The sequence below is a fragment of the Lissotriton helveticus genome, chromosome 6 (assembly GCF_964261635.1).
Source record: "Lissotriton helveticus chromosome 6, aLisHel1.1, whole genome shotgun sequence".
In the NCBI taxonomy this organism is placed as follows: domain Eukaryota; kingdom Metazoa; phylum Chordata; class Amphibia; order Caudata; family Salamandridae; genus Lissotriton; species Lissotriton helveticus.
The window spans coordinates 426,054,234-426,075,162 of NC_136067.1; the positions used below are offsets into that span (position 1 = coordinate 426,054,234).

At 50.3% G+C, this 20,929-nt stretch overlaps 1 protein-coding gene across 2 annotated transcripts in view; it reads right to left on the reverse strand.

The window, feature by feature from the left end:
• The window catches only part of LOC144762635 (ribonuclease H1-like), a 575,280-nt gene that overhangs the window by 198,995 nt on the left and 355,356 nt on the right, over nt 1–20,929 (reverse strand). For both annotated transcript variants that reach the window (XM_078647869.1, XM_078647870.1), the window contains exon 6: nt 19,074–19,128. In XM_078647869.1, the coding sequence (XP_078503995.1) occupies nt 19,074–19,128 (55 nt within the window). The remainder of the gene's footprint in view (nt 1–19,073; nt 19,129–20,929) is intronic.

Sequence of the window (20,929 nt, forward strand, 5' to 3'; positions counted from 1 at the left end):
CAGCGAGGCCCACGTAGCCGCCTGGCAAATGTCCTGCAAAGGGACTCCCCGGCCCAGAGCAGTAGTAGCCGCCGTGGCCCGAGTGGAATGGGCTCTCAGCCCGACAGGAGGCTCCTTCCGAGCCAAAGAGTAGCACGCTTTGATGCACAGGACGACCCACCGGGAGATGGTTCGTTTCTGTACCGCCCGTCCCTTCTTCTCACCCACGTAGCCAACAAACAGTTGGTCATCCACCCGGAACTGGCGTGTGCGATCCATGTAAAATGAAAGCGCACGTTTTGGGTCCAGACGATGGAGCCGCTCCTCATCTTTTGAAGGATGCGGAGGCGGGAAGAAGGAGGGTAAGGTGATGGACTGCCCGATGTGAAAAGCAGAAACTACTTTGGGCAGGAAAGAAGGTCTAGTTCTCAGAACCACCTTGTCTGGATGAATGGACATGAAAGGAGGTTCGACAGAAAGAGCCTGGAGCTCACTCACTCTCCTGGCAGAGGTGATGGCAACCAGGAAGGCCGTCTTTAAAGTGAGGAGACGGAGAGGACAGGAATGAAGCGGCTCAAAGGGAGCGCACATCAAGAAAGTCAGAACCAGGTTCAAGTCCCACTGAGGCATCACGAACGGAACAGGTGGATACATGTGCGTGATGCCCTTCAAGAATCTCGTTACAATAGGGGACTTGAACAAAGATGGCTGATCAGGTAGCCTTAAGAAGGCGGAAAGGGCAGAAAGGTAGCCCTTGATAGTGCCCAGAGCAGAGCCCTGCTGGGCAAGAGAGAGAAGAAAGAGGAGAACCTCGGAGAGAGGGGCAGAAAGGGGATCCACAGCCTTTGCTGTGCACCATGCCACAAATCTGTTCCACCGGCAGGCGTATACCGACTTTGTGGAGGGACGCCTGGCTGCCAGAATCACATCACAGACTTCAGGAGGCAAGTCAAATGGCCTCAACTGTCGCCGCTCAATCTCCAAGCATGGAGGTGGAGACTGGACAGGTTCGGGTGGAGGACCGTCCCCTGCTGCTGCGACAGAAGGTCCTCCTGAAGGGGCAGGCGGATCGAGGGACCGACTGACATGCTGAGTAGCTCGGGATACCAGTACCTTCGAGCCCAGTCCGGAGCCACAAGGATAACTTGGGCCCGGTCGCGCCTGATCTTCAGCACTCTGGGCAGTAGTGGTATAGGCGAAAAGGCGTACAACAGACCGCAACTCCACTCGCGCCGAAAGGCGTCGCCGAGCGAGTGCCGTCTTGGAAACTCCAACGCGCAGAACTGATGACATTGCGCGTTCTCTTCTGTGGCGAATAGATCTAACCAAAGCTCTCCCCATTGCAGAAAGAGACCTTTCGCCACGTCCGAGTTCAGACGCCATTCGTGATCCACCGAGCACCGACGGCTGAGTTCGTCCGCCCTGGCGTTCAGAGAACCTGCCAGGTGTTGAACCGTCAGAGTCACGCCCTGACGTTCCAGCCATTGCCAGAGGCGCAGAGCCTCCTGGCAAAGGGTCCACGACCCCACTCCGCCCTGCTTGTTGCAGTACCACATGGCGGTGGTGTCCGTGAACACCTGCACTACACTCCCGTTGACAAAGGGGAGGAATGCCTTCAGTGCTAGGCGAATCGCCCGCAGCTCCAACATGTTGATATGGAGCCGGGACTCCGCCGGAGACCAGATGCCTCTGATCTCCGCCTCTCCCAAGTGGCCTCCCCAGCCCTGGAGGGACGCGTCCGTCACAACTACGTGCTCCGGTTGGGGAAGGGAGAGGGATCTGCCTCTGACCCAATCGCGGTCCGTAAGCCACCACTGCAACTGTCTCGCAGTGCCCTCCGAGATCAGGACATGGTCGGATAGGTTGCCTTGATGCTGGGCCCACTGAAACTTCAGGTCCCACTGCAGAGCCCGCATCCGCCACCGGGCGTGATGCACCAGAAGGATGCAGGAAGCCATCAGACCCAGCAGCGTCAACCTGACCGAAACCCGGGATAACGGCTGAAAGATGGGAATCAAAGCCTGTATATACCGGACCCGCCGTTCCGGAGGATAAACCCGAAACTGCGCCGAGTCGAGAACCGCTCCGATGAAAAGGAGCTTTTGAGAGGGACACAGGTGTGATTTTGGCACATTGATGGAAAACCCCAGCTCGTGCAGGAGGTCCGCCGTCATCTGAAGGTGGTGGACGACTGTTTGGGGCGAGCCCGCCTTCAAAAACCAGTCGTCGAGGTAGGGGAAGACTGAAACCCCCAACCGGCGCAGATGAGCTGCGACCACCGCCATCACTTTCGTGAACACCCGTGGGGCGCTGGTAAGGCCGAAAGGGAGCACGATAAACTGAAAGTGCTCGTGGCCTACCGTGAACCGCAGGTAACGCCGGTGGGCCGGCAGGACGGGGATGTGAAAATACACATCCTGCAAGTCCAACGCCACCATCCAGTCTTGCGGGTCTAGAGCAGCCAAGACCTGAGCCAAAGTCAACATCTTGAACTTCTCCTTCCGGAGGAAGCCGTTGACGTTCCGTAGATCCAAGATAGGACGCAGGCCCCCCTTGTCCTTCTTGGGTACCAGAAAGTAGTGGGAATAGCAACCACACCCTACTTCTGGCCCAGGAACGCGCTCGATGGCCCCCTTGGCCAAGAGGGCCGTAACTTCCTCCTGCAGAAGTGTCAAGTGGTCCCCCGACACACGGTGGTTCTGCGGTGGCATGGCTGGAGGAGTGGTCTCGAAGGGGAGGGAGTAGCCCCTTCGGACGAGCTGCAGCACCCACCTGTTCGATGTGATAGTGCGCCAGCGGGAGTGGTGATGGCGAACCCTGCCACCCACTGGCGTCACATGGGCCTGAAAGCTCGGACTAGGAGGATTTGGAGGCTGCTGCGGGGGGAGGTGTGGCCTGACCTCGCCGCTGTCCCCGACCGCCTCCACGGCGGAATCCACGGCCGCCACCGCGTTGAGAAGTGTTCTGCGGTGCATGGCTGGCAGCACGTGTGGGACCGCCCCTTCCTTGGCCACGAAAGGAGCGAAACGAACCCGTTTGCTGGCGCTGGGTCGAGAGACCCAAGGACTTGGCCGTGACCCTGGAGTCCTTGAAGCGCTCAAGCGCGTTGTCCGCTTTGTCGCCAAACAGGCGACTGCTATCGAACGGCATGTCCATCAAGGCATTTTGGACATCTGCCGAAAAATTGGCAGATCTCAGCCAGGCGTGGCGACGAATCGCCACCGTCGTGGACATCGCTCTGCCCAGCGAGTCGGTCGTATCAAGACCACACCTGATGGAATACCTTGCCGCGTCTCGGCCTTCAACCATAGCCTGGCCGAGCTTGTCCCGTACCTCCTGCGGGCATTGCGGCAGACACTCCGCGACCGTATCCCACAGAGAGTGGGTGTAGCGGCCCAAGAGGCATGCGGTGTTGCAAGACCGCAGTCCCAGACTCAGGGACGAGAAGACCTTTTTGCCATACTGGTCGTACCTCTTAGATTCCCGGTCGGGCGGGGCCGACGGGAATGCGGATTGGGATGTTGAGGCCTGGATCACCAGACTCTCAGGGGTGGGATGGGTGGACAGAAAGGAATATGCTACTTACCAGTATGCATCTGTTCTTGGCATAGAGGGCTGCAGAGTGGTACATTTATGAATAGATCGCCATCTGGTGTTGGGCTCGGATGATTGCACTTTGTTTTTCTTCTGGAGAAGTCTTTGTCGTCATAGGTGACTCCTCCTCTCGGTGTTAGTGCGCATGGGCATCGGCTCCATCCTTAGATTGTTTTGCCATAGTAGGGTTAGATGGAGTAGTGTAGTATAGTACATAAAGATAAGCCCATGTAAATGTATCTAAATAAGATAATGTTGGGACAGACACAGGTTTCCGGGGAGGCAGGGAGGGCATGTACCACTCTGCAGCCCTCTATGCCAAGAACAGATGCATACTGGTAAGTAGCATATTCCGTTCGAGGCATATGGGCTGCAGATGGTACATTTATGAATAGATTGTACAGCAGTTACCTCCCTAGCGGTGGTCACCAGTGTCTGTCGCAACTGTCTGAAATAGAGTTTTTAATACAGCTTGGCCCACTCTGGCTTGTTGTGCAGCCTGTACATCAACACAGTAGTGCTTTGTGAATGTATGTGGTGTAGACCAAGTTGCTGCTCTACATATGTCATCTAGGGGAATGTTCCCTAAGAATGCCATAGATGCTCCTAGTTTTCTTGTGGAATGAGCTCTAGGAGGAACAGTTAATGTTCTCTTTGCTTTAATGTAACATTTGTATACATCTTACAATCCATCTTGCGATGCCTGCTTTAGAGATAGGATTGCCCTTATGTGTTGGGGAAAATGCTACAAATAGTTGTTTAGTTTTCCTGAAGTCTTGTGTTCTTTCTATGTAGTACAAAATGGCTCTTTTAACATCTAGTGTATGTAGAGCCCTTTCTGCCACCGTCTGTGGCTTTGGAAAGAAGACTGGTAATTCCACTGGCTGATTGATGTGGAATGCTGAAATTACTTTAGGCAAGAACTTTGGGTTTGTTCTAAGAACCACTTTATTCTGGTGTAACTGTAGGAATGGTTCTTGTATTGTTAATGCCTGTAATTCGCTTACTCTTCTTAGTGAGGTAATAGCTATAAGGAATGCCACCTTCCATGTAAGGAATTGTATTTCGCACCTATGCATAGGTTCGAAGGGTGGCCCCATTAGTCTGGTGAGTACTACGTTGAGGTTCCAGACTGGGGAAGGTGGTAATCTTGGTGGAATGACTCTTTTAAGACCTTCCATGAATGCTTTTATCGCTGGTACTCTGAACAGTGATATGCGCTGCCTGTTTTGTAGGTATGCTGCTATAGCTGCTAGATGTACTCTGATAGATGTGTACGCTAGATTACATTGCTGTAAGTGTAATAAGTAGCAAATAATCTCCCTTGTTGACACGTCTAGAGGGTTGATATTGTTATTAGTACAGTGTATAGCAAACCTCTTCCACTTAGCTGCATAGCATGCTCTGGTGGTTGGACGTCTCGCTTGTTTAATTATTTCCATGCAATTTGGGGGGAGATCCAAGTACCCAAATTCTAGGATTTCAGGAGCCAGATCGCTAAGTTCAATTGAGTTGGATCTGGGTGCATTATTTCTCCATGGTTCTGTGTAAGGTGCATGGGTAGAATTCGTAGCTTTTGATGTGGCACTTGTGAGAGTTGCAAGAGCGTGGTGAACCACGGCTGTCTTGCCCACGTGGGTGCTACTAGTATCATGGTCATTGAATGTTGTTGCAGTTTCCTGACCACTAATGGGATTAGTGGGAGAGGGGGAAAAGCGCATGCAAATTTGTTGGACCAATTTATCCATAACGCATTGCCCTGCGACAGGTGATGTGGGTACCTGGACGCGAAGCTTTGGCATTTTGCGTTCTGATGAGTGGCAAATAGGTCTATCTCTGGTTGTCCCCATCTTTGGAAGAATGGCTGCAGTATTTGTTGGTGCAGTTCCCATTCGTGTATTTGTTCCGACTGTCTGCTTAAGATGTCTGCTATCTGGTTTTGAACTCCTGGTAGGTGTTCGGCTAACAGATAGATGTTTTGAGGAATGGCCCATCTCCAAATTTCCTGTGCTAGTCTGGATAATTGGAGAGAGTGCGTCCCCCCCCTGTTTTTGAATATAATACATTGCTGTCATGTTGTCTGTTCTGATCAGGACTGCTTTGTGGATAACATGTATCTGAAAGGCTTTCAATGCTAGAAACACTGCCAGTAGTTCTAGATAGTTGATGTGTAGTGTTCTTTCCTGCACACTCCACCTTCCTTGTACTGTGTACTTGTCCATATGTGCTCCCCATCCGGTGAGCGATGCGTCTGCTGTTATTGTCACCTGTGGAATTGGCTCTAGGAACGACCGCCCCTTGGTAATGTTTGTTCTGTTCCACCACTTCAGAGAGCGGTGTGTGCGGTCGTCTACCAACACCAGATCCGTAATCTGCCCTTGAGCCCGATTCCACTGTGTCGCTAAGCATTCTTGTAGCGGACGCATTTGTAGTTTTGCATTTGGTATTAGCAGTATGCAGGATGACATCATGCCTAATAGCTGCATGAACACTCTTGCTGTTAGTGAGTGTTGTGGCTGAAATCTCTGAATGATTGTAAGCATTGCTTGGACCCTGACTGGGTTGGGGTACACTTTGGCTTTTTCTGTGTCTATAGTAGCCCCCAGATATTGTTGAACCTTGTTTGGTTGTAGGTGTGACTTTGTGTAGTTCACCGTGAACCCTAGCTGGTGTAGTAGCTGAATTGTCTTGTGTGTGTTGCAGACACTCCTCTTGCGACCTGGCTTTTATTAGCCAGTCGTCCAAGTATGGGAAGACATGAATTTGTTGTCTTCTTAGGTGAGCTGCTACCACTGCCAGGCATTTTGTGAACACCCTTGGTGCCGTCGTGACACCAAATGGAAGGACTTTGAACTGATAATGTTGTCCTTCTACCACAAACCTGAGGTATTTCCTGTGGGCTTTGTGAATAGGGATATGAAAGTAAGCGTCTTTTAGATCCAGTGTAGAAAGAAAGTCCCCTTTCTTCAGTAAAGGAAGTACTTGTTGGAGCGTGACCATGTGGAAATGTTCCGAATTTATGTATGCGTTGAGAGGTCTTAGGTCCAGTATTGGCCTTCGAGACCCGTCCTTTTTGGGGATTAGGAAGTATAGGGAGTATACTCCTGTTCCCTGTTGGTGCTGTGGAACCTTCTCTATGGCATGCTTTTCTAGCAGTGATATTACTTCCTGTTTTAATAGTGTCAGGTGATCTTGTTTCATTGGACGCTGTTTGGGGGGAATGTTTGGTGGGGTAGCTGTGAGTTCTAGGCAATAACCATGTTGGATAATTTGTCTTACCCACTTGTCTGATGTGATGTTTTCCCAGACAGGTAGGAACTGTGATAGGCGTCCCCCTACCGGTGTTATATGGTCTGGGGGAAGCTCTATGAAGTCACTGTTTTGGGGTTGGAGAGTTGCGGTTGTTGTTGTTTCCGCGACCTCTACCCTTGTTGTTGTTACCCCTGTATCCACCTCTAGAATTACCTCTGGGTGATGTAGGTGTAAAAGAGGTTTGCTGTTGGTTTGTACCTGTACTTTTGGATCCTCCTCTATAGGTGGATCTACGAAAGGAACCTCTTTGTGTCGGCTGTTGCAATGCTCCCATTGATTTAGCCGTTTCTGTATCCTTTTTCATCTTTTCTAGGGCCTCATCTGTCCCTGTGCCAAAAAGTGTTTTCCCATCAAAAGGTTGGTTCAGTAACGATGTTTGTACCTCTTGTTTGAACCCTGACACTCTGAGCCATGCATGTCTCCTTAACATGATGCTTGTATTTGTCGACCTTGCCGCAGTTTCTGCCGCGTCTAGGGCGCACTTTATTGAAGTGTTAGTAATTAACTTCCCTTCTTGTATAAGTTGATCTGCTTTCTTTTGATGTTCTTTAGGGAGATGTTTGATGAGTGTTTCTAACTCATCATAATGCGCTCTGTCATACCTTGCAAGTAGTGCTTGCGTATTAGCTATGCGCCAACTGTTTGCCGCTTGAGATGCTACTCTCTTGCCAGAGGCATCTATTAGTTTAGACTCTTTGTCAGGAGGTGGAGCTTCTCCTGTAGATAAAGAGTTTGCTCTCTTGCGAGCGTTTGTGACCACTAGTGAGTCTAGAGGAATTTGTCCCTTAATGTATATTGGGTCTTTTGGAGCTGCCCTATATTTTTTATCAATTCTTGGGTTCAATACCCTAGCCCTCACTGGGTCTTTGAATATCTCTGATGTATGACTGAGAAGGCCCTTTAGCATTGGTAGTGTTCCTGATGTTCTTTGTGCAGTAGGTAGTGTTTCTAATAAGTCCTGTACTAGAGGTTCTGTATGTAGGTCTACCTTATGAAATGTTGCTGCTCTAGTAATGAGTTGTGCAAACCCAGTATTGTCATCAGGAGGTGAAGGTTTTGAGGGATATGACTCAAGGTCGGTATCATTACCTGACCCCACATTATACTCCTCCCATGGGTCTGCCTCCTCTGGGATTGTGTCCTCATCATCCCCAGGGTGTCCCCCCTCCCCTGTGTCACTCTCCATCTGTTGTAGGTGTAGATGGACGTGTGGGAGGAATATCTGGCCTATTGTGAGGAAGAGGCGAAGATGGTGTGTGAGGTTTGGGAGAAGGGGGAGGAGTTGTATTCGTCCCCATTGTTCTCTTCTTTGGATGAGCCTTGTCGTCCAAATGTTCATGTTTCCTCTTTTTAGGTAGTTCTGTGGCTACCTTGCCAGTCTTTGGGTCAATAAACAAAGTCTTTTGTTTAGGATCCGTTCCGTGTTCCTGTGTCGGTACCGCAGTTTTCGGTTCCGAAAGGTGTTTTTTCTTTGAAATGTCCATTTGTATTTTCGGTGCCGAAGTTTTGTTCGGATCCGACTTCTTCGGTATCGAAGATGTCCCCGGTGTCGAGGGTGTTTTCGGCGCCGAAGCGTGCTTCGGTGTCGACATGGACTGCTTCGACTTCGAGCTTTCCTTGACCTGGTGCTTCGGTGTCGATGTGGTCGGTTTATCGGAACCGGAACCACTATGATGGAGGACCGAGTGTTTCGGTTTCTGTTTCGTTGCCGGGCTCGAAGGCGGGGCGTTGGAAACTTTTTTCGGTTGTCTGACCGGGCTCGAGGGCGGGGTCGACACCGTGCGGGGTCTGTTTTTCGGTAAAGGGACGTCGTCACTCACGGTTTGTTGGACGTCGATTTCCTCGACGTCGGACTCGTCCGCTTCTGACCCCGCCTCGTCGGCCTCTTCTGGGTGCTGGTCCTCGAACAGCTCCGGGATTGCTTGTGACTGCATTCTTGATACCTCGTGTCTTCGGGCTCGACGGTTTCTAATCGTCGATTTTGACGAGAACGCTGCACAGGCCTCACAGTCCCTGGATTCGTGTTCAGGGGACAAGCAGAGGTTGCACACCTCGTGTAGGTCCTTGTGTGGGAACTTAGCACCACACGTTGGACATTTTTTGAATGGAGTCCTTTCCATGGACCCCGGGCTGGACTACGTCGAGTTTCTCGTAGTCGTCGTCCTTCGAACCGCGTCGATATGGAGTGAAGTCGCGTTCGATAACGATACCGTCGATTTGGAAAGGAATACGCGCCGGTTATAACCTTTGTTGAAGTCGGTCCGGAGCGCTTCGATCCTCATCCGAACCCGATGGCGGAAAAAAACAATCTAAGGATAGAGCCGATGCCCATGCGCACTAACACCGAGAGGAGGAGTCACCTATGACGACAAAGACTTCTCCAGAAGAAAAACAAAGTGCAATCATCCGAGCCCAACACCAGATGGCGATCTATTCATAAATGTACCATCTGCAGCCCATATGCCTCGAACCTTAGGGTCGTCCGAACACGGACGGTGGCGCCTGGCAACGTTCCTATCAACAGGCGAACCTGAAGCGGGCCTGGACCACGTGCCCAAAAGAACGTCCGTCAAGGCTTCATTGAACGGCAGCAGAGGCTCCTGCGGGCATGACTGCGGTTTGAAGACCTCGGTGAGGATGTTAGGCTTCACTTTTGCGACGGGGAGCTCAAGGCGCAAGGCCTTGGCAGCCCTCATCAGCACCACAGAATAAGCAGCCCCAGCCTCCGACGCCACAGTGGGAGGCGAGACAAAACCAGAGTTAGGAGAGTCGTCCAGACCACTGGCATCACCCAAGTCACCTGTCCAGTCCACGTCGTACTGACACTCGCGTGACAGAGGGTCCTCAGACCCCTCCCAACCCTCTCCATAATCTTCATCATCACCATATAGTGATTCAACGATGTAGACCGGCTCCTCTGGGTCAATGGGCCCCATCGGCGCCGGACTCGGCGTCGGACGACGCCGGTCCGACTCCGCGGCCGGAATAGGAGAGGGAATGGGGGTGGCGCCGCCCGGAGCCGGAGCCCCGACGCCGGCCGGACCCGGCGTCTGAGTCACGGCGCCGCGCGGAGGCGGCACCACGGGTTGCCCCGATGGAATCGGTGCCGGAGAGGCCGGTCGACCAGCCGGCGACGACCCAGAAGGGCCCAGCGGCGCCGTCGGGGCCAGAGCACCCGACGGCGTCGGTGCAGGAGCACCCGAACCGCTCGGGCCCCCGGACGGGACCACCGGGCCCGCAGGCGCCGTAGGCCCAGTCGGAGGAGACAGCGCCCTCATGGCCATGAGGAACTCCTCTATCTCTTCGCGCGACGCGCCTTGCCCAGGGACCGACTGGTATGGAGCAGGCAGCGTCGGCGATCCGCGGGGGTAGGGCTACCCGAACCCCGCGACCCACGCGGGGCCGCTACCCGAACCCCCGGCCGCATCGCGCGAGCGTTGGGGGGAATTTAATATGAACCTGTTTCTTTCAGATGCCCATGCGCACTGTAGTCCAGGTGAGGAGCCACCTATCTCGTGATACTTCGAAGACTCTTCCAGGACAACAAGGTGCAATCATCCGGACCCAACACTAGGCGGCGATCTATGCTATAGATATGAATTCAGCAGCCCACATGCCTCGAACACTAGGATTAGTGTGAGTGAGTGTTGCCGCAGTTTGCGTGCCACCAGCGGAATCAGTGGTGCTGGGGGGAAAAAGCGTACGCAAATCTGCCTGACCAGTTCATCCATATCGCATTGCCCTGTGACAACGGATGTAGGAACCTGGCGGCAAAGTACTGGCATTTGGAGTTTTGTTTTGTGGCAAAGAGGTCTATCTCTGGGTGACACTACTGTTCGAAGAATGGCTGGAGAACTTGGGGGTGAATCTCCCATTCGTGTAGTTGTTGGCTGTGCCTGCTGAGCAGGTCCGCTATCGGATTGTCCTTCCCTGGAAGGTGTTCTGCTATTTTATTTATTTAAACTTATAAAGCGCACAGCTACCCGCAGTGGGTTTCCCGGGTTTCTGCTAGGAGAAAAATGTTTTTGGGAATCGCCAACTTCCATATGCTCTGTGCCAGGTGGTACAGCTGTGGAGAATGCGTTCCTCCCTGTTTCTTGACATAGTACATTGCGGTCATGTTGTCCGTCCGGATCAACAGTCTTGCTGTACAAGTATTTCTGGAATGCTTTCAGGGCAATGAATATCGCTAGCAACTCTAGTTGGTTGATATGCAATTTTTTTATTTGGTTGTCCAGAGCTCTTGTACTGTGTTTTGAAGGAGATGGGCTGCCCAGCCAGTCAGTGATGCGTCCGCTGTTAGTAATATTTGTGGAACAGGCTCTTGGAACAGTCGCCCCTTGGAAAGGTTTTGGGGTTTCCACCACTGCAGAGAGTTGTGAGCGCGACTGTCTACCAACACTAGGTCTTTTAGTTGTCCTAGAGCCTGGTTCCATTGCCGTGCTAGGCATTCTTGTAATCATGTAGGAGAGTAGGGTCTGCAATCCTATGATCACCCAGATTTTTGCTTTTTGCTTCACTGGTTTACGACTTTCCCTGGCTGTGGGCCTGCTAATCAGACCCACAGCCTAGCTGTTCTCTCTAAATTACAACCATGTACCTTAGGTGCATTTTACCAATTGGTACTGGGCCACCTTATCAGTCCCTGTACAGCATACCTTAGGTATCCAGGGCATAGGTGTACCCAGGGCCTACCAGGGGCAGAAGCATGTATTATGCCACCACTGGCTGGCCACCCAAACAGACAACTGTCTGCACGACAGCTGGGGCAAGGTGGTGTAATCACCCTTTGCTTTAGATATAGTATACCTATATCTAACCCTAAAATGGACACACAGATCTCCTATCAGTCACTCCTATGGCAGGCCTTAACAATCCTGAAGGCAGAGTGCTTGGAATCGTGTGAGATGGTGCTCTGGCATGAGCTGAGCCTGTCTGCGGCTTTCGGGATCCATCCCTTAGCCGTTTCCATGATATCGCATACCATATACTCTTAAGTGCATTATAATCCTCGCGGTTATATGCCAACTCTGGTATCGCTTTATCAAAACATGTCGAGTAAGGTGTCATACGAATTGGAATACTAACCCCTCGCCAATTCTGGCGACGGGGTTAGCATTCCACCCTTCTAGAGGGACACGACATGTATGTAACCTGTAACCCCGGTTAAAGTCAGACATAGCCTCAGCTCCACAAAATGGATGCTGCCACCGAGACACAAGTCTGCCCTCCTGCTGCTGGGAGTCCTCCCAGAGCAGGAGGCAAGGACAAAGGGTTTCCTGCCAGGGGCAGTGCCAGCACCGTCCCAGACAGGGTTTTGTGTATTCCAGGTAGGCAGGGCTACAGAGGAAGGTGACTGCAAGTGGCACCCCGGTGCTCACTGTGCATAGGCCAGCTGAAACCAGTTCCAGGGGCACTCCAGCCCCTGGCCTGGGGAAAGCCCGCCAAAGGAGAGGGGTGTAACCACCCCCCTCCTGGTCCCACCCATAGGGCAGGACTTAGTCGCGTGCCAGCCCCCTTTTCCCAGATAAAGGTAGGAGCAGGCCCCCTTCCAAATTAGATCTTTGGAATCAAGACACGACTTTCTACGAAAGGACATCAAGATTTCTTCTTCAAGATTCTCCCTTATGGCTAAGGAGTAGTCACCCTGCATCCGCAGGCACCACCTTAAGAACACTGCGGTCTGCTGCAAGTCCTTCCTCCGGAATCCGACTGCCCAGCTCGACAAGACCCGGCTTCCCTGGCACCTCCGACCTCTACTCACCTCTACAGCCAAGCTGAGAACCGTGAGTGCGACGAGACCTCAAGGGACCGACTATTGCCAAGACTGCACGACTTCTTCACAGCAAGCCCGCCGAGTAATCTCCTGGCGAGGGCTTTGGGGTCCGAGAAGCCCCCACCCTGAGCAGCTCCAGCACCGAAGAGCAGCCCCCCAGCATCTCCACGATCGGCGTGGGGCCCTTCTGCTTTTTGCTGCTCACCGCGTTGTTTGGCTACTAGCCCGCTGGCTTGTGGCCTTCTGAACGACACCCGACGACATCACTGCTGCTGGTCTGGTTGCTCCAGACTGGCTTTTGCTCCCTTCCAGAAGAGCAGCACCCCGGACCCTCCTGGTCCACTCAAGACGCCATTTTGAGTCCACCGCGTGGGCTTGAATTAGCCAAGGCTTTGTTGCCCAATCCTGGGCTCTTCGACGCCGACAGCTTCATCCATCGTGGGACAGCTCGCCCCTCCATCCTGGTCGCCGACAACGCCTCCTGGTCCGTGAGATCTGCAGAGCCCAGCGTCGCCCACTCACCTAGTCGAGGTGACTACCATCCGGTGCCCTCCTGGTGCCCACTGACTACTGGCTAGTAGTCACGAACTTGGTCCCCTCTGCTTTCAGGTGTCATCCATCTTCCAGATCCAGGCTTGGATCAACTCGAACTCTCTTCACTGGTCGCCTGCCAGCATCTTTCTTCCAGGCTCCTGGTTCGTCTACGAGGATTCCCGACGTCTTTTGAGACCTATGCAGCTGCAGCCCCTGGGCTAGGTAACTTCGGCATTTCGGTGCCCCAGCATAGCCTCACTATCCAAGGGTCAGGATCCACTGTCGTTTTCTCCCTACCAGGTCGGGTTCGCCCGTGAACACTAACTTTAACTTTACTAGCTATCATAGACTTTGTCCCGCATCCCGCATGAGAGTGCACACTCTGCACCCGAGTCCCCTGGGCCTCCTAGAAGTAATCTAACGATTCTATAGTCAAGTCCTAGCGATTCCAAAGCCTATTAGTACTGTACTTACCTGCTAGTAATTTCGCATTCCACTTACAGAGTATATGGTTTTTCGTGCCCCTCGGGCATTTGTGTATACTGTGCGACTTAAAGTATTTTTATAAGAGTTTTGTTGTGTGCTTAGCTCCCTGTCTCATAAAGAGCCAGGGTAGTCTTGTTATAAATAAATACACTGTTTATTTTCATAACAACTTGTGTGGTGTCCTTTCACTGGGTGTTCAAGGGGTAATGTGATGGTAAAACAGCTGGCTTAACACGCCCTCTAGAGTCTTAGCCTTAGACTGCTCGTATCCATGCTACTAGGATAGCTGGTCTATAAGGTTGACTTACAACCAATCATCAATAAGGGTTGTTTGGACTGATACATAGTGATCACTAGAATAGTGAGCACTGCATATCAGGCCAACTTCTCACACCTGTGTATTGGGATATGGTAATATGAGTCTTGTAGGTCTAAAGACGTCATAAAGTCCCCTTCCTCTAGAGATCCCAAGATTTCCTGAATGTCACCATCCGAAACGATTGGCTCTTCAAGAAAGTATTGAGTGCCCGGAGATCCAGTATGGGCCTCCATTTCTTCCTTTTCTGTTGTATGAGAAAGAAGCGGGAATAAAATCCCTTCCCTTTTTGAGCTGATGGGACTCGCTCTATTGCTCCTTTGTTTAACATTGATGAGATTTCTTGAAGGAGTAATCGCAAGTGCCTGTGTTGAATCTTGCGAGGAGGAGTTAACGGGGGATTGAACTGAATTCCAATGAGTGTCCGTATTGGATACATTTGAGCAAATAGCGATCCGTTATTGATCTCCAATTGTGGAGGAAGTGTGCTATTTTTCCTCCAATTTTGAAAGAACAAAATGGTGGAGGGACTGGCTGTTGGAAATGGTCATTGGCGTCCGCCGGCTGGTTTCCTCTGGTTTTTCCCCCTGAAGTTTTATCTCTAGGAGGTCTGGCGACCTTGCTGCTGTTGCCGTTGCTGGTATTGTGAACGGCCTTGATTATAGGAATAAGAGGATTTTCCTTGATATGAACCTCTGTAAGAGGGCTGACCCCTGCCCCTGTTCTCTCGAAAGGACTGGTTTTTGAACTATAATGTGCCGAGGGCTCGTGCTGTGTCTGTTTTTTTTGATTGTCTGTAAGGCCTCATCTATTTTTTCGCCAAATAGGTGTTGTCCGTCATAGGGCATGCTTAAGACCTTGGTTTGGACCTCCTGGCGGAAGGATGTTGCTTTGAGCCACCCTTGTCTGCGCAAAAGTGCTGCACCTGCCAGCTGTCTGAAGCCTGTCATTGCGACATCTACAGCACAATCGATGATTTCTGATGCTGACATTTGTCCCTCCTTAAGGAGTGATTGAACTTCATCCTTTAAGTCTTCAGGTATATCTGCTAGGTACGGGACAATGTCTTCCCACAATTGTCTGTTGTAGCGGCCTAGTAGCGCAATGGCGTTGGTTACCTTGATAGTCATGGATGACTTTGTAGAAAAATGTTTGCCGATGCCGTCCAATTTCCTGCCCTCCTTGTCTGGTGGTGCTGACAGTGGAGAGGACGGATTCCTAGAGTTCTTTTGAGCCGCTTGGGTGAATACAGAATCCGGCTTGGGATGTGCATTAAGGCAGGTAGGTGCTGTTGTTGGTGCCTTATACTTCTTATCCAGTCTGAGTACCACTATTGAAACCGATGCAGGTGTTTGCATTAGTTGCTGACCTTGTTCCCATATGTGATCAATTATGGGAATTGATCTAGCAGACTTTTTGATCGGATCCTTAAAATCGTATAGGAAACAGTCTGTTTCATGTGATTCCATAGTCATGTGGAAACTAGTGGCTGCTCTCTCTACCAAATTGTGGAATCCGCCAATATCCACTGGCGGATATTCTGAAGTATTGGGCTCAGGTGTGGCGGGAGAATGAGCGATATAACCTTCGTCTCTGTTATTGGATAGGTCGTCCCGAACCTCTCCTTCTGGTTCATTGCCCTCTTCATCAGAAGATTGAATGTGATGTACCGTTTACCTCTCTTGAGGGATATCCAAAGGTGGTGGTCTTGTCTTCGGAGATGGGTGCGGTCTGGATGATGCTGGAGATTTCTCTGTAGAAGGGGCCGCTGGTGATTCAGGGAATCGTTTTTTATAGTCTTGGATCAAGAATTGTAGATCTGTGACTATAGCTGCTGGAAGGCAGATAATAGGAGTGGCAACCCTTGGCCTCTTCAAGGATAGTTTTGATGAAACTGAAGCCATTTCACTGCCCTCTGAAGACCGGACATCTTCTCTGGTTTTAAGTCTGTTCAACCAGAGGAGCAGTCTCCCTTCCCTGTCTTTAAGTGTCTTAGTAGAGAATGTTCTACAAATTCTACATTCTTTAGGAGAATGATCAGGATAAAGACAGTAGAGGCAAGTTTCATGCTGGTCATCGACGTGCAGTCTTTTCTTACCACAAGATGAACAGGTTCTGAAAAGACCCTTCTGCTGATCAGCCATTGTTGTTTGGTGAAGAAAATATCCAAGTTTTGTGAAGAAAAGAGATAAATCCAAGAAACCTGAGGAGAACTCAGGTGGAGACTCCCTAGCACAACATGCGGTAGAAAATCTTAGAGACTGAAGCTCCTGGCAGGAAGGTTCTAGAGGGAGGTGGTAGCTGATTGGCTACCCTCAGGAGTTTGGTCCTTTTTACAAAAGGACATAGATCGGCTACTAAGGCAAGGCCCTTAGGCCTACTTTTCTCTATGTATGTCTATAGGACATTACTTTTATATTACCGAGGCTCCCATCTCGACGACGGGGAATGATTCAGGCATGTGAATCTATGAAAGACACCCATAATACTGGATAAGGGTGGAATGCTACCCCCGTCGCCAGAATTGGCGAGGGGGTAGTATTCCAATTCGTATGACACCTTACTCGACATGTTTTGATAATGTTATACCAAAGTTAGCATTTAACCGCGAGGATTATAATGCACTTAAGAGTATATGGTATAGCGTGATCATGGAACAGCTATTAGGACTTGGTTCCGCAAGCTGCAAACTGGCTCAGCTCATGCCAGAGCACCATCTCACGTAATTCCAAGCACTGCCTTCAGGATCGATAAGGCCTGCCATAGGAGTGACTGATAGGAATATATGTGTCCATTTTAATGTTAGATATAGGTATACTATATCTACAGCAAAGGGTGCTTACACCACCTTGCCCCACCTGTCGTGCAGCCAGTTGTGTCTGTTTAGAAGGCCAGCCAGGGGTGGCATAATACATGCTTCAGCCCCTGGTAGGCCCTGGGTACACGTAGGCCCTGGGTACACCTATGCCCTGGGTACAGGGACTGATAAGGTGGCCCAGTACCAATTGGTAAATGCACCTAAGGTACATGGATGTCAATTTAGAGAGAGAACAGCTAGGCTGTGGGTCTGATTAGCAGGCCTACAGCCAGGGAAAGTCGTAAACCAGTGAAGCATAAGCAAAAATCTGGGGTGACCATATGATTGCAGACCCCACTCAACTACAGGCTCTTGGTATAAAACGTCCTCTTCTAGAGGATGACTCCTTTTTCCCATTGACACGGTCTTGGGTGTCTCGACCCCTGTTTTCGGATCGAGTGCCTTAGGGCATGCAGTCAGGGGCAGTCCGAATTTTATCGGTGGCATAGAGTCTTTAGACAGACTGACCTTTTTCGGGGCCGGCGTCGATAGAGGTCCGACCGACTTTGCCCTTTCGTCAATATGCTTTTGGCCCTGTGTTGACTTCGGTGCTTGTTGCGTCGAAGGCGCGCTCTTTTGCCTCGGTTCGACATGCTCCTTCGGGTTTCGGCTCGAGGGCTTAGACGAGCTGTGGCCTGTCGACTTGTTGCTTCGGATCGAGAACCCTCCGAGACTCGAGTCCCTTGTTTGTGTCGCTGTCCGTCGACATCGTCGGTTCGACCTGCTTGACTTTTGTGATGGACTTTAGCGCACCAATCTTTGGCTCGACGCCCTTCATTTTTTACCTCGCAGGGTCGTCGACACTTCGTCGAATCCGATGTGTTCGAACTCTTCGATCCGAAGACTGTCTTCAGCAGTTTCGGTTTGGACTCGATGGCTTTCGGTTTCGCTTTCAGTAGTGCGACCGATATCTCGTGTGATATGTTCTTAGCCGCGCCGAGACGCGGGGCTATAGAACGTTCGTCATGATCTTGGCTAAGGCCTTCCAGCGATGCCTCGACCTGAGCCCTTGGAAGCCTTTCAGTGTCTGTTCCGAGCTCCGTACCCACTGTTGGGCCTGGTTCATCGCTTGAGTCGTCATCGACGGCTCCGATGGGGGATACATCGTCCCTTAACTCGACGACGTTTTTGTTATCGACGTCTTCTTTGTCGTCTTCATAATAGTTGGAGTCATGCTCCGAACCGGGATCCGATTGCTGTTCTGGATCCGGAGTCTCAACGACCTCATCGTCTTCTTCATCGAAGATATTCACCGGGTCGGGCGCTGGCTTATTCATCGTTTGCCTCGCTGCACGTCGGAGCCTAAGCGTCTTCTTTGACCTGAATCGAGCACAAGCTAGACAGTTGTCCTCATTGTGGTCTGGTGATAAGCACTTGTTGCACACCGGGTGTACATCGATGTGCGGGTACTTGGGTTACAAAGTGGGCATCGTTTGAACGGGCTCCGTTCCATCGACGATCGGGCCTCTGGTGTCGAAAAGGCCACGCGGCTCTTAGACGTCCTGCTCGAAAAGAACTGGAACAAAAACTCGGCACCGATCGAAATAATACAGACGACCCCGAAGGCCTTTTGGCCTTTAGAAAAGTTTCCGAACTTGAGTAAAGAAAAGTACATCCGAACCCAATGGCGGAAAAAAAAACAATCTGAGGATGGAGAGGATGCCCATGCGCACTGTAGTCCGAGGGAGGAGCCACCTATCTCGTGATACTTCGAAGACTCTTCCAGGACAACAATGTGCAATCATCCGGACCCAACACTAGGCGGCGATCTATGCACAAGATATGAATTCAGCAGCCCACATGCCTCGAACAGTATATTTTTATAACTGTGGGTTCTAAAAATAAAACGCCTATATCTGTGGATATAAAAACAATTGGCCTGGAGTTCAGTCCTTGAGTGTGTGAAACCTTTTGCTGACAGTGTGTACAACAAATGCTTTACACTGTCCTCTGGTACTGCCTTACTGCTCGACCAAGCTACCACTTTGGAGAGTAAGGTCAGTTCTGACTTTAACCTCTGTTATACCTCTGGTGTTGGTGGACTCTATACACACTGTACTTCATTCTAGTCCAGTATATATAGAGCCACTTTCTCACACTGAACATTAAACCTTCAAGCATCAGGGCTCTTTAGTTGCAAATTTATTTTGTAACGGTAAGGAATATGGAATATACAGGTCACATCTAGCTTTTAATGACACATTGTTTACAACACTCACTTGAATTTCAGCTCTTTGGTTGGTCTGTCTTCCAGGAAGTCTCTCGCCAACATTTCTTAAATGACAGGAAAAAAAAAAAGAGAAAGTTGACAAGATACTTTAAAATGCAGTTTTTGGGCACTTGTTTACTGTTCTAATTTAAACACCATAAAATGAGTGGAAGCAAGAACCTATGTTAATGAACGAATGTTACATTCACATAGATAACTAATATAAATAATGGAGTAATATGGTCCTATATTAGCAGTTCTAAAATATTTACAGATTTACAGATCAAATTAAGAAATGTTAAAATTGACTGTAGATTAGACCAGGTTACAAATGAGCAGAGCTTTACAAGCAAAGAATAGAGGCACACCACTACACACACACACACGTTCCTCCCCCCCCCCCCGGTGTGTGCTGCACATTATAAGTTTCGGCCACTTTCTGCAGCGTTGATCACAATTGATATATATAAAAATACAGATGCTTCTTACATGGATTTTAACAAGGAGCGACTTATGTGGTTAAATCAACGATCATATGTTTTACCACTTTAATGTTTACAAATCAACATCACACACATTGAATGGGTGTGTTTGTGGGCGTGTGGGGGTGTGTGTGCACATGTGTACACACATGGCTGAAAACAACACTAAAGAACAAGCTACTTACCTTCAGTAAAGTCCTTTGTTAGAAACTAACTGCAGATTGCTCAACTTTTGAATACTGCCTAGGTGTCATACTTAATCTGGAGACTTTTGAGCAGCACATCTGTATACTAGCAGGTGGTGAACTGTGAATCCGCACTGGCACTGTTCTGCTCCGCAGAGGACGTGTGTGAACTATTTAGGCACCACTCCCGCTTGCTGACATTTGTTGCATTCGGGGTGGTTTGCGGCACAGACGCAGAGCCCAAATAGCAAATTGGCCTTTATTAGTGTGGCGATTCCTGGACTTGGGATCTCAATAGGTACAGCACAAATCAAAGAACTGAGAGGATGAGAGGGTCAGTGAGCAATGTGGGGTTAAATAGAGTTTCTACCAGAAAGATGACAAAGGCAAGTAATTTGTTCTTCTGATAGATCTCTAATCCCAGATTGCTCACCTTTTGAATAGATATTAGAGCAGTACCTATTAGTAGGTTGGTCGGTTAATTGGCTCAAACAAAGACATCTTGTAGGACCGAGCAGGAGAAATGTCCCACTTTGTCACCCTGGCTGTCCAGACAGTAATGCTGCATGAACGTAAGGAGCCATATCCACATAGTTGCCTGGCCGATGTCCAGCCCCAGAACTATGAATGTGAATACCGTGGTAGCAGCTTTGGCCCTTGAGGAATGAGCTTGTAGCCTTTCGGAGGCTGCTTTTTGGCCAGTGCATAGCAGACCCTAATGCAGAGTACGATGTAGCATGAGATGGGCCTTTTTGCACATTCTTGCTTTATTTCGCTTCACCAAACAGCATGAAGAGTTGATCCCCCACAAACAGTGGATCATCCACCTGGTGTGCTTTGGTACGATCAATGCAAAACGTCAACGCTCTTTTGGGGTCCAAGCAACTGTCTCTGCTCCTAAGAGGGGTGACGTGGAGCATAGAACACCAGCAGAGTGATGGTTTGGTTTTTGTGGAATGACGTCACAACTTTACGCAGGAAGGAAGCTGACGTCTACAGAACCAATTTGCCTGGGAAGAAGGTTGTACATGGTGATTAACAAAGCTTGCAGCTTGGGGCGTGACTTGGTCGCTGAGCGGAATGGCTGCCTGAGACCGCAGCTCCGCCAGCCGAGCACTAACATCCGCCATTAATCCGACAAACTAGTTTCTGACCCGGTCCATCTCTATAGAAGTGCTGGAACACTCCGGTTCCAATCG